This window comes from Archocentrus centrarchus, chromosome 23 (genome assembly GCF_007364275.1).
Source record: "Archocentrus centrarchus isolate MPI-CPG fArcCen1 chromosome 23, fArcCen1, whole genome shotgun sequence".
Taxonomy (NCBI): domain Eukaryota; kingdom Metazoa; phylum Chordata; class Actinopteri; order Cichliformes; family Cichlidae; genus Archocentrus; species Archocentrus centrarchus.
Genome location: NC_044368.1, coordinates 3,796,129 through 3,809,382, shown reverse-complemented (window position 1 = coordinate 3,809,382; position 13,254 = coordinate 3,796,129). Strand labels below are relative to the sequence as shown.

At 42.0% G+C, this 13,254-nt stretch overlaps 1 protein-coding gene across 1 annotated transcript; it reads right to left on the bottom strand.

Annotated features, from left to right (window-relative positions):
- Positions 1-8,890: 8,890 nt before the first annotated feature.
- Positions 8,891-13,254, bottom strand: LOC115773527 (zinc finger protein OZF-like). Its single transcript, XM_030720321.1, has 2 exons — positions 13,004-13,254; positions 8,891-10,813 (listed from the first exon to the last, which is right to left on the bottom strand). The coding sequence occupies exons 1-2, from the start codon at positions 13,164-13,166 to the stop codon at positions 9,615-9,617; spliced, it is 1,362 nt and encodes a 453-aa protein (XP_030576181.1). The 5' UTR covers positions 13,167-13,254; the 3' UTR covers positions 8,891-9,614.

The following is a 13,254-nucleotide window of genomic DNA, read 5'->3' as shown; positions in this document are numbered from 1 at the left end:
CTGCATTATCCTGCTGAAAGAGGCCACAGCCATCAGGGAATACTGTTTCCATGAAAGGGTGTACGTGCCCCACTGCAGACCGGGAACACCCACATGAGCTGCAGTTTTGGAGATGCTCTGACCCAGTCATCTATCAAACACAATGTGGCTCTCGTCAAACTCGCTCAGATCCACACACTTGCCAATTTTCCCACACATCAGCTTTGAGGACAAAATGTTCCCTTACTCCCTGATACAGCCCACCCAGTAACAGATGCCACGATGAAGAGCTAATCAGCGTTATTCACGTCACCTGTCAGTGCTCATAATGATCGGTGTATACAAACTAGATGTAGCCACCATGATGTCACCCACTATTTAGTGAAACCTGAGTGTGAGTTAAACATTTTCACTGGCGTCATGTTTAGTCACTTTGTTCTTTGACATTTATTTTAATCAGCTAAACTGTTTTTATTTTTCATCCCAACTTTTGGGATAAATAAAGTATTTCTTACTTCATGCTAAGTGACAGACTAATATTCTAATATGAAATATTTCAATTTGAGTCACCATCTCTGAAGTTCATGTTAGACACACCAAGCCATAACAGGGCTCAGATAAGCAATTAAAAAGGCACCAAGAAACGGTGCTGGAACAGCACGCGGGGTTGTGCAAGTGACCCACATGCTGAAAGGTTACTGCAGCGGCCCCGGCTCGAGTCGCCCGTGGGCCATTTCCTGTGTGCATTTCAATAATTCTGCACTGTCCTGCCAAGCACCAACAACACAAACATGGTTAAGGGATCCAGGTTAGTGGCTCCAACTAGAAGAGGTAAGTCACCTGTCAATCAAAGCAGCTGTGCCCCCTATCTCCAGTAATGGATAAGAAGTGATATGAAGGGGGAAACTAACTGTTTTTGTACCAGGCTGCAAGTGTCCTTGTTGATTCTGTAAAGTTGGGATTTAAGAGTGGAGTCTGTGAGGACCCGCAGTCTTCAGCATGTTTGCATTGGATTGGCCCTCAATGGAAACTCATGCATTTCACAAATACATTGTGCACTTTTGTGAAAACGCATCAACAGAAGTTTCCCATTTGAAACACATCTTCCAGTCATGCCAGCAGCTTTTTGAGGCTCTGCTGTTTCAAGGGAGAAGCTGATATTATTTATATGATATTTTGCATGCTGGTTTCAGATCACAGGCATTCTTATCGACAATGAAAAAAAAAAACACACAAGTAGAAAGTAATGATTTGATTGAGGGTCGTAAGTGCCTTGTTTCCAGCATGGAGTGACTGTGACCCCTTGATTAAATCAGATTTTCAAACTTGGTTTTCAAAAGAAACACACTGTGCTCCTTAAAACACACTCAACACTGGGAGCGGATGATAATCATTCTGTTTTGATTTGAAGAGATTGTTTTTACATAAAAAAATAAAAATAAAAATCACAGAACAGAAATAAAAGGAAAAAAAAAACACCATCAAAACACAGGCTGTCTCACTTTTAAGGCCAAATATTGTTCCCATATATCAGTGCATCAATCTAACTTTAGCATGTTCCTCACAGAGACACGAAATGAAAAGGGACGGGTATAACGTCAGGCGGTGGGATGTAAATTGAATAGCATGAGAGAGCGGGACAGTACAATGAACCAAGGTGCATTTAGGATGTTATTTAAAAACCTCATTTGCTCCCTCCTGGTGTAATGAAGCCATATTTTTTTTCTGCCGCACACCCACTCCCCGCACTTCATTTCTCTCTGTGTAAAAACCTTTTCTCTCATAGTCTCCGTAATGAAGCCTTTGAAGAGACAGAATAACAGTGTTTTGTATTTCACAGAAAGAATGAGGCAGGCAGTGATCCAGCACACCAGCTACTCAGTGAAGAAAGCCTTCATCTACTCCTAAAACATGGAAAATACGTCTTATTTTCCATCCGTAACTGCTCTAATAGATTTAAAAATAACTGTATTCAAAGTAGATTTGCCTTGAAATTGGAATTAGAATAAATAAGCAGAGTGAGCTGTATGGAAAGAAGGGTTAGTTAAAGCCTCTGCAAACTAAATCTGCTGACGCACCAATTATGTTCCTCTCTGACAGGATACAGCAGTGGAAAGTGAATATTGATCGGAGGGAATCATACAGAACCGGCTTCATCTTCTCTTCAATTATGGAAGAAACAAATTGAGCAATTCCTCATGTCCATTAAGGTACAAATGGAATATCTCACTTACATCAATATGGGACTTGTTAACAACCTGGACAATGGGCTGGGTAAGATTAATTGCCCCTGCTTTAAATGCCTTGCACCACATAATTTATCCTTCCAAAGCTGCCAAATGTTTCAGAGGAGTCGTCCCACTAATCATGCATTTCAGCTGAGAATTTAACATTAAACAAACCCCAGTGGCTTTAAAAGTGTATGGTAGAAGTAGTAGAAGAATTAATTATATCAGTCGTAGTAGCCTGGCTGCATTGGAAGGTTTTAGTATTGTGGAAAATTAGTGGGGTGACAAACACCTGTAATGTTAACACATGCAGTAATATTCTGATCTGTGAGATTGTTTATATAAGATTGTCGTAGCCACACTTACATCACTCATTGTCTTGTGGGCTTCTTGTTCAGGATGCCAGTACAATTAATCACACCCCAGGCTTTGATATTTGCCAGATAACTCTATGAAATTCTCCAAAAAGCAGCTGACAGCTATTGGCTTAGTTGGAACTCAAAGTGGCTACGTGCCCAATAAATGCTTAACTTTAAGCCATAATACACTATATTGCCAAAGTATTCACTCACCAGCCAAATCATTGAATTCAGGTGTTCAGTCACTTCCATGGCCACAGGTGTATAAACCAAGCACCTCGGCATGCAGACTGCTTCTGCAAACATTAGTGAAAGAATGGGTCGCTCTCAGTGAATTCCAGTGAACACAGCACGAATCCCAGAACACCTTTGGGATGAATTAGAGTGGAGACTATGAGCCAGGCCTTCTCTCCAACATCAGTGTCTGACCTCACAAATGTACTTCTGGAAGAAAGGTCAAAAATCCCCACAAACACTCCTAAACCTTGTGTGGCAAACCTTCCCAGAAGAGTTGAAGCTGTTGGAGCTGCAGAGGGAGGGCTGACATCATATTAAACCCTATGGCTTAAGATTGGGATTTCACTCATATTCACGTGCGTGAAGGCAGATCAGAAAATACTTTTGGGAAAATAGTGTACAATTGAAAAAGGTGTCAGATGTGGGATTCATATTTCATAGAATATACTAAACATATTCATTTATAGTAATGCAAACAGGATAAAAACAGTAAATATGTTTCTGATTTTCTCTTCATGCCTCAATGTCTCTGTTACAGCACATACTGCACCAACCAGGGGCGTAGAATTAGGTAGGGATGGTAGGAACACGTCCCTGCCACCATGACAGCTGTTACTTTCTTACCAATCGGGGGCAGAATTAGGTCCCTACCAATATTTCAGATTGAAATATCACAGTAATTAGCGTTACACTCTGACTCTGATTCAGCACGGAGGCACTCAACTTTTTTTACAAGGCACAGAGCAGAGGGGTGTACTACAGAGTGAGATTAATGTATTAGTGAGTGCTGCACTTAAAGTCGGAGTTTTCAGTGTCACAGAAGTGCCTCTCTTTTTATCTGGGTAAATCACCACAGTAACTGATGCTGAACACATAACCCGGTGGGGAGCAGGTTATGTTCAGAAGTTCGGCCACGTTTTCGATGATTCTTTTATTTACAGCATGCTTTAAGTACAATATAGATTCTCTGCTGGGGAACTATGTTTTATGTGTGCAGCTTGTTAAGCTGTACCTCTCTAACATCAGGCGCAATGAAGCTCAGCTGTTAGCAGTTAGTGCAGCAGCTCAGAGCCAGAAAACAGAAGACCAGTGTTATTTCCCCAATCTAAACTGATCACGGTATAATGTCCAAAACTGCACCATAGATGGACAGATGTTGATACTTTAATTTTGTAAGGTTTGGTAACAGTTTTAGAAATAACGTGCGAAAAAATCCAAATCTTAATTCCAGAAAGGGTCAGTGTTCATATACCGGGAGGCAGATGATCCAGTAGGAGCAGGCAGAAGACAAAGTCCATCAACATCAGATGTGTGGAGACCAGTAAGAAACAGAAGACAGAATATAAGGAACAAGAAAAAGGGAAACATTAGGAAAATTATAGAAGTTTGCTTCCACCACTGAAACTAAACATTTTTTTTAACATCCATAAGTCAAAATTTCAGGTTGTAATCCCAAAATTTTGACTTAAAAACAAAAAAATTTCAAGTTATTTTCTCAAATTCTAGTTATTTCCTTATTAGTTTTTATTCCTCAGATTAAATTTTGACTTGATTCGCAAAAAAAAAGTGTTTTTATTTTATCAGTAACAGAAACAAGCATCCAATCGAAAATACCTGGAAAGCTCAACCAGGGAAAAGTACAATTCGGCAACTGGGGAGTCCAAAGCAGGAGGCATACAAAAGTGCAAAGTGTGACCCGCCAATAGGAAAACGGTGTGAAAGGCAATACAGGTGAGACTAATCAGGGCGGGGCATACTATCACAAAGGAGGGAAAACTAATAAAGACAGGAAGTAAAACCGATGACAGTGTAAACGGACTAAGAATTACAAAATAAATCAGGAAGTAACTAAACAGAGATCCACATCATGGCAGGTTAGAATACATTAAAATGTTCTTTTTATAACCATCCCTAACCAGTTTATTTTGGTAGCTGGAAGGTGGTAAAAAAAACATCCACCTCATGGAGAAATTTTCCCAAAAAGCACCTGTAAGCAGAACTTCCTGTTATGTGATTATTGGCAGTCTCACTTCCCATAACTCCACTGCAGGAAGTGTGCACTGTTTGTGCACAGGTTAATCAGACAAAATGTATTTTTATGCAAACATAAGCTAAGAACACCATCATGAGACTAATCCTTTAAAGAAGGCTAAGCCTTTAAAGATATTAAATATGAGCTCATAACATCAGACTTATGTGGCTATAAAAGCCCATCTGTCTTCCTCAATAAACAAGACAGCTGCTTAATTACTTTCTCACTCAAGGCAGCTTAAAGAGGGAATAAAACCCCTAACCCAGGCTATGTTAGTGCCTTGCTCTACACAGTGACCTGGACAAGGAGCCACAAAACGCAACCATACAGAGATATTGTGTGTATAAATGTGTATGTATTGTGAAATATGGCAGCGGTGGCTGCAGACAAAGAGCAGGTAGATTGATGATTGATTAGCTGTGGCTGTCTGGCTGACTGAGACTCATTGGCAGCCGTCACTTTGATGAATTACACCGCTGAGAAAAACACACTGCACTCTGATTACTGCCAGCAAGACTGGCGTGTGTGTGTGTGTGTGTGTGTGTTGATGGCCTGTATATAATCTTTGTTGGGGCCTGTATGTGCAGTGCGTTTGCGCATGTTGCTGCTAATATGGTTCCCGTCATGTGTCTGAATTGCTCTGCAGGGATTGTTTTTAGTGTTGTTTCTATGCTAATCCACTGTGTCCATGTTCACACATCCAAAGTCCTTGTTTAGTATTCTGTCAGGAGAAGCAGTACATCCCCACAAGTCTGACTCAAGGTCCTATACGCTGCTCATAAACAGAGGGCGATTTGTTCATATTTAACAAGATGGATGACAGGTATGTACCTTTTTTTTTTTTTTTGTTGTCCCTCAGCTCCACCTGTCATAGGATGTGCTGAATAATTTATGCTGATAAAATCCATGCTCTGTCTTTTGATCTGGCAAAGACCGGAAGCATTAAAATTACGGGCGATTTATTTAATAAAACATTTCGGGAGCTGACACAGGGTTGGACCCACATCGGTGTTTGATGGCTGACACTGATGTGGGTGGACTTAAGCTGCTGACTGCTGGTATTTTGAGATGAAAGCACTTTTAAAGAAATGCACATTTTTAATCCAGGAAAACGGCACTCAGCTGAAGCTGGCTGAAGGTGTTGTTGCTCGGGTATGTCTGTCACCCCAACGTTTCCCCTCAGTGTCTCTGAAGCTCATTGTATCTTTCATAGTTACTTTATTATAAGACACAACAAGCAGAGTTTTATTTAGTGGATTTTTTTTTTTGCTCCACATCTACAGAGCAAATGTCCAGATGTTGCACTCAACCTGGAAGCCCAAACGTATCCAAAATAAGCCGCAGATATTACATCTGAATTGCAAATTTGTCTACAGGTAAATTAGCGGAGAATGTGAGCAGTTCCACAGCAACGAACCATTAATACTTCAGCAGGCCACGTTAAGCCAAACAAAAGGAACAGACAGAGTCAGTTAGGGTAAAAGAAACTGTAAACAAAGCTTTGTGAAAGCAATCATGAGCAGGCAGAGAGCAGTTATTGAGAACAGCACAGAAAAGTGTTTGTTTCTCCAACAGAGCCGGGGTGGGGGCTTTGATTAGCAAGTGAGACTCGATCCTCCAGTGATGTGTAGTGAAAGTATAAGAATCGGTGGCTGACAGCCTGTGGGGAACACCGGGACATTTCCTGGTGGCCTGAGGGTTGTTTTGCTCTGCGATGAACTGTCAGCTTGAGCACTGACATTACAGGTGAGCAGAGTGAGTCTCTGCAATTGTCTACATGCTTCTCTACACACAAGTCGCCTGGTGAAGTAGACACAGCTGCAGCTGCATGCTGAAAATAAGTGCCAGATAAGAACCAGGGCAGCCAAAAACATGCACAATTATAACACAAGTCGAGCACAACTCAGTGAATGTATGCGTGTGATTCAATTATTTTTTATTAAGATATCAATTCACATGATCACAGAATATTTTATCATCTCAGATTCTGTCCTTCATATAACAGAAAGAAATTTAAACAAAAGAGGAATGTGAAGTAAATAATTTCAGTGTGTTGAATACGCACTAACCAGACACCCCACTGAATCAGCTCCTTTAATTCTTAGCAGCATCGATTCAACATGAAGAGATTTTGGTTGATAATAACATGACAGCGTCACACAGCTGCTGCAGATTTGTCGGCAGCCTCCATGATGTGAACACGTCCCAAAGGAGATCTGATTGTTTGAGATGCGGTGGCTGTGGAGGCCGTTTGAGTGCAGTGAACTCACTGTCATATTCAGGAAACCAGTTTGAGATGATCTGAGCTTTGTGATGCGGTGTATTATCCTGCTGGAAGCAGCCATCAGAAGATGGTCATAAAGGGATGGACATGGTCAGCAATAATACTCGGGTAAGCTGTGGTGTTTAAATGATCCTCAGCTGGTACTGAGGGGTCCAAAGTGTGCTGTGAAAATATCCCCCACACCATCACACCACCAGCAGCAGCCTGAACCATTGATAGAAAGCAGGATGGAGCCATGCTTCATGTTGTTTAATCCAAATCCTGACCCTACCATCTGAAATATTGCAGCAGAAATCGAGACTCATCAGACCAGGCGATGCTTTTTCAATCTTTTGTCCAGTTTGAACTATAAATGGACTGGTACTTAGATAGCACCTTTCTTTTTAAGTAGAGTCTCACTTACCCAGTCACACACACACATTCATACAGTACTTTTATCTCTGCTGAAGCACATTAACTAACACTCCCACTCCAATGAATTCATCAGGGTAACTAGGGGTTCAGTATTTTGGTCGAGGATACTTTGGCATGTGGACTGAAATAGCCGGCAATCAGTCCACTCACCTTCCGATCAATAGATGAGCTGCTGTACCACCTGACCCACAGCCACCCCTAGGGTCCACTGAGTGAGTGGGCATGTTGTGCATTCAGAGATGCTTTTCTGCATGCCTTGGTTGTAATGAGTGCTTATTTGAGTTACATTTGCCTTCCTATCAGCTTGAAGCAGTCTGGCCATTCTCCTGTGACCTCTGGCATCGAGGCTTTTTTTTTTCTTTGATTAAAATCAGCATTATTATCATCCTGGACATTTGCTGATAAGGCATAACACTATGACCACCTTCCTAAAATTGTGTTGGTCCCCTTTTGCTCCACTAGACCCCTGAAGGTGTGCTGTGGTATTTGCACCAAGATGTTAGCGATAGATCCTATAAGTCCTGCTTGTTGTGAGGTGGGCTTCCATGGATCGTGTAGTTAATAATCGTATAGTGTAATCAATAAGCAAAAAGTTCAAGATGAATTTGACTTTTGTCTGTACTAGCGGTCCCAATAACATACACACTGTGCAGTTTGTGTATTTTTCCTGTGGATTTCCTCCGGTTACTCTGGCTTCACCCACACCCACACTTCAATAACATGTTCTAAACTGGCCATAGGTGTGAATATGCGCGTGAATGGTGACCTGTCCAGGAAGCAGCCTGCGCCTCACCCTATGACAGCTGGGATGGGCACTGGTTTCCCCATCACCCAGAAGCAGGCAGGTGGTTAAGAGAATGGAGAAGGTGGATGGATGGGACAGTGAAAATCTAACACTGCAGCATGGCCTCAGATGGAGTCACATCCCTGGGTTAAATTATTTTTTCAGTCTGCCTCCGTTGAGAATTTACCATCTTCTGTGGCGAAAAGTATTCAAAAAACAACATCTGTAAGCTGTTCATGGAGAAAATGTCACAAGTGGCAGCTGAACAATCTCCATAATAAACTCCAGCTACTAATGAAGATCAGAGTAAACTGAACATAAGAACATAATATGGCCAAAAAAAACAAACTTAAAACTACACCTCATATAAACGAGTCTACAGACATTTTTACCAACTTCCAGCAAACTTGCATGAAATCAGAAATCAATCCATTCATTTGTAACCTGCAGTTTGAATATCTGATAGAGAAAATTAAGAAAAAAAGAATTAAAGTTCATTGACAAAAGAAATTTTATTGTATTTTACAATACATTTGAAAATTAGAAATGTAGACTAAAAATATTTTTGCAAAACTCCGTCACAAATGACTGTGTTGGGAAATCGGGATCCTTTCCTCCGGTTCCCCCCGGATTGGTTGATAAAAGAAGTCAAAGGTCAGGCTTTCACTTTTGTTCTTAACCATTTATTAATCACCACACATATTACATGAAGCCCAAAGATAATGCAGAAATATATTGAATAAGCGAGCATATGAGAATGCAAACCAATATTCTCTTACCGAATTTAAGCGCTCCCTATCTGTCTCCCTCTCTATGATGAGTGAGGTTGGACAGCTTCTGCACAGGATGTTAGATAAGCGTACCCTGCTTATCCTCATCTGCCTCTAATACAGACCATAATTTCCAAAATGTACTTCACGTTTTAATAAATATGACCTAAAACCAGCGTTTGAGCCCAAAAACTCATCAGGAAGTGGTTTGCTGAGATGATAAATCAGATGTAGGTGTGTTTTCCCACAGACTTCTATACAACCAGAGGTGTCGCCTCCTGCTGGCCATTAAAAAGTCTGCAGCCTTCACGTTTCAGACCTTGAACCCAGATTTTATACAGTCTGTGGATGCATCTCACTCCTGTTTCTTGTAACAGTTGACACAAAAATTTCCAATGTACATGGAGTCACCACATATGCACAGCATCAGTATTGAATCTAAAGGCTGCACAGTGTAGCACACCATAAAGTTACACAATCATTTTTTAAACCAAAACTTGAACTGATATTCTCTCCTCACAGGTGTTTCAGGACTTTGTACCTGTGTGAGTTCTCATATGGGAGGTTAAACTCCCAGCCTGGCTGAAATTTTTCCCGCATTTCTCGCAACAATACGGTCTCTCGCCTGTATGGACTCTCATGTGGACTTTCAATGACGTGGTATAGGCGAAGTCCTTTTGACATATTTTGCAGGAGTACGGCTTCTCGCCCGTGTGAGTCCTTATGTGACTCGTCAACCTCGAAAGGCGAATGAAGCTTTTCCCGCAGGTGTTACAGAGGTGCGGCTTCTCGTCCGTGTGCGTCCTCATGTGCCTCTTAAGCTTCGATGCGTTGACAAATCTATTCCCGCAGGTGTTACAGAGGTAAGGCCTCTCACCTGTGTGGGTTCTCATGTGGCGCAAAAAACTGTTACTATGCGCAAAACGTTTACCGCAGGTTTTGCAACAATGCCGCTTCTCGCCCGTGTGGATTGCCGTGTGCCTTCTGAACGCTGACGGGTCGTTAAAGCTTTTCCCGCAGGTAATGCAGAGGTATGGCTTTTCACCCGTGTGCGTCCTCATGTGGAGCAACAATTTATCGCTTCTTCTGAACGTTTTGCCGCATTTCTCACAGAAACACGGCCTCTCGTCTGTGTGGGTTTTTATGTGGAGTTTGAAGGAAGCGCTGTACCTGAAAACTTTCCCACATGTCGTGCAGGAATATGGCCCGCCATCTGTGTGGATTTTTAAGTGCTCTTCAAGTGTAAGTTCGTGTTTAAATTTCTCCCCGCAGGAGCTGCAGGAGTAAGTCTCATCTGTATTATTATTATTAGTGTGTCTTTTACTTTTACCACACATTTCGTTCATTTGTAAATCGTTCTTAAAGACTTCTGTGTTTTCATCAGTGTCTGCGTTGTTACTCTGAGTTGTGTTGAGACAGATCTTCTTTGGTTTTGGCTCCATTTTTAAGGGTGTCCCTGAGTTTTCATGCTTGATGCCTTCCTGTTCTTGACTCTCAGGTACAGAACAAGAGAGAAACTTGTCACTGTCCTCATAAATAGGGGTCACCATGAACATATTGCTCTCCTGCTTCAGTATAAGCTGCTCTCCTTCCTGACTAATGCACAGTTCCTCCTGCTCTTCTTTAATCTGTGAAGTTTTCTGATCCTCCTGGTTCAGATTGGCATTCTTCTCCTGGATAGAGAGAAACTCCTCCTCCTCCTTCTTCTTACAGACACACTGCTGGTCTAGAGGGGAAAAAGGGACACAAAAGAAAGTTTAATGTGAGGATGGGAAGACACAACTGAGCACCAACGTTGACCCCCGGGAACACTGAAGAGTGTACTGGGAGGGGACTATTTTTCTTATTCACAGTCTAATCACATGACCCCCAAAAATGTAGATAATGCAACAATAATCCACTGCACGATAACTTGCAAAGTACAGACAATTTCTAACAATAGCCACACATCTACAAAATAACACAGCTGAGTGGCATGTTGGTAATGGTAGCATAACAGTGTGCTGTATTCAAGACAGATGGATGTCAGAAAGGGAACGGAGACTGGCTGTAATAACTTTGTCTGCTGCCTTCAAAGAATGGACTTGTTTTACTTCATTTTCAGCTTGCACTGCTTCTGAAAGGAAACTAGGCCCCATTCTATTTCCCACACGGTGCAGAGAAGCAGCAGGCAATATGACGTGCGGCACAGTGGATTTGTAAACCGTTTTTTTGTGACATTTTTCATATTTAGGGCCACTTTTTAAATATGGTGCAACGTGATTGATATTTGACCTTTTTTAAACCTACACACAGACACAGTGAAGGGCAGAAAGCTCAATCATCTTAAATAGCTGAAACAACTCGTGAACAAAAAGCACAAGCTGTTGAAAGACTCCTACTCCTTCTGAAAAAGGATACATCTCTACATCCTTGATTACTCCTCCAGCAGCCTCCTCTCTCTTCTGTCCTTCTGATGCATTTCAGGATTTGAGAAATCTTTCAACATCACATCCCGACAACTTCCAGGTCACAGGCAGGAGGGACAGAGGAGATGAGGGAGTACAAATCAGACCTCAGGTGAGGTAGAGGTAATGTGTTACTCGAGGCTGACAGACGGGGTGCAAATAGTCAATTTTGCTTACAAATGTTTGTAACTGAGCAAAGTGACCCAGAGGTTGTGTGGCAGCCATAATAAGAGCTGTTCGTATTCTCTAAATACTGAGAAACGGTGCTTCGATGCTTCCATTAATGCCTCCTTTAGCACAACATAGAAGAGCCACCTTGACAGGACAAGACTCAGCTGTACTTCTGCACATAAAAGGATAAAGGACGCTCTTTCCAGGATGCTGGGGTTCACATTTTGGATCAGGAAGACAGATGGTTGAAAAGAGGAGTAAAAAAAGCCACCTATGTCCACTGTGAATGACCATCACAGAACAGAGGTGGTGTCAATAGGTCACATGATAGGGTGAGGGCAAGGTCTCGAGTGGTTTCACCCAAAACCCCCAGTGGTAATGGCCCACACCCTTTTTTCACACATTGGCTTATGTGATGATGCACATGAACAATAGTGGGTCAAAGACCACCTCCAAAGGGGACAACCCCACAAGAGTTTAAATATCTGGGACTCTTGGCTGAGAGGTGAAACAGCTTCAAAAAACTCCAATCACCTGTTTTCAAGCTCTTGAGATGGCCTTTGGAGAGCTTGAGTGGATGAATAGTTGAAAATAAGTTTTAATCTCAGTTTCTCTTTTTTTGCAAGGCTAAAGCCTGTGGGAGTGAAATGTGTGGTAGAGTCATAACTCAATGTGCTTGCCTTGCTTGATATTAATCATGTATCCTTTTACACACAGTGGATACATGCTACAGTGAAAAACAGGAAGAGGCGATTTCCTGAGTGACAGCAGCTGCTTCATGATCAGTGTTCTTAAACACGTGGAGTTATTGCCACATAAGGAAGAACTTCAGGGTGGGCTGAAATTATATAAGGGGGCAATATAGGAAGAATAGGCGGACAGCCACTTTTAGGTCATCCCCCCGCACACTGAAAAAACTTTAATATTTTTTTTAAAGATAAACGCCAAAATATTTCAGCGGTGGTTGAGCAGAAAATGTTTTATAATGTGATTTGGGATGGAAAGCTGGATCAGTGGTTTTGTTTTATCAAAGTTTTCTTTTTATTAAGTACTTTAGATTTTATTGACTCCCAGTGGAAGAATTAGCCACCGTAAACCCACATAAACGCTCAGTTATTCACAATAACACCAGCACTGACACCAAACTCCATTAAAAAACACTTGTTTTCATGTTTCTGCAGTCGGTCTTTCTGCCAGTGTCCACATGCCTCCATAAACTACACGTTTCTTGTTTTAAAGCGCTTCGTCTCTCTGAAACACACCGGCTGCTGTGCTGTATCTGAATGACTTTTACGAACCTATCCTGTGCAGCTGTATTTCGGGGCTCCGGATGGTTCCCAGCAGTCTGCGCTGACGCTCCACTTCTGTCTCCATTTTAGTTTCAAACTCTGTGAAGAGTCCCTCAAAAGCTCCATTCAGCCTCCCGCCGATGAACTTCCTCCACTCACGAACTGACGACATTTCTGCCGCAACAACAGACAAGATTTACCCGCAACACAACCACCCTCAACAAGGTCAACAACAGCCTAGCGCTAATAGCGCCGGGCGC

Coding starts and splice junctions, on each gene's coding strand:
- LOC115773527 (XM_030720321.1), bottom strand. CDS start 13,166: ATGTCGTCAGTTCGTGAGTGGAGGAAGTTCATCGGCGGGAGGCTGAAT. Junction 10,814..13,003: donor AATACAGCTGCACAGGATAG/GTTCGTAAAAGT, acceptor TTTCCCCTCTAG/ACCAGCAGTGTGTCTGTAAG.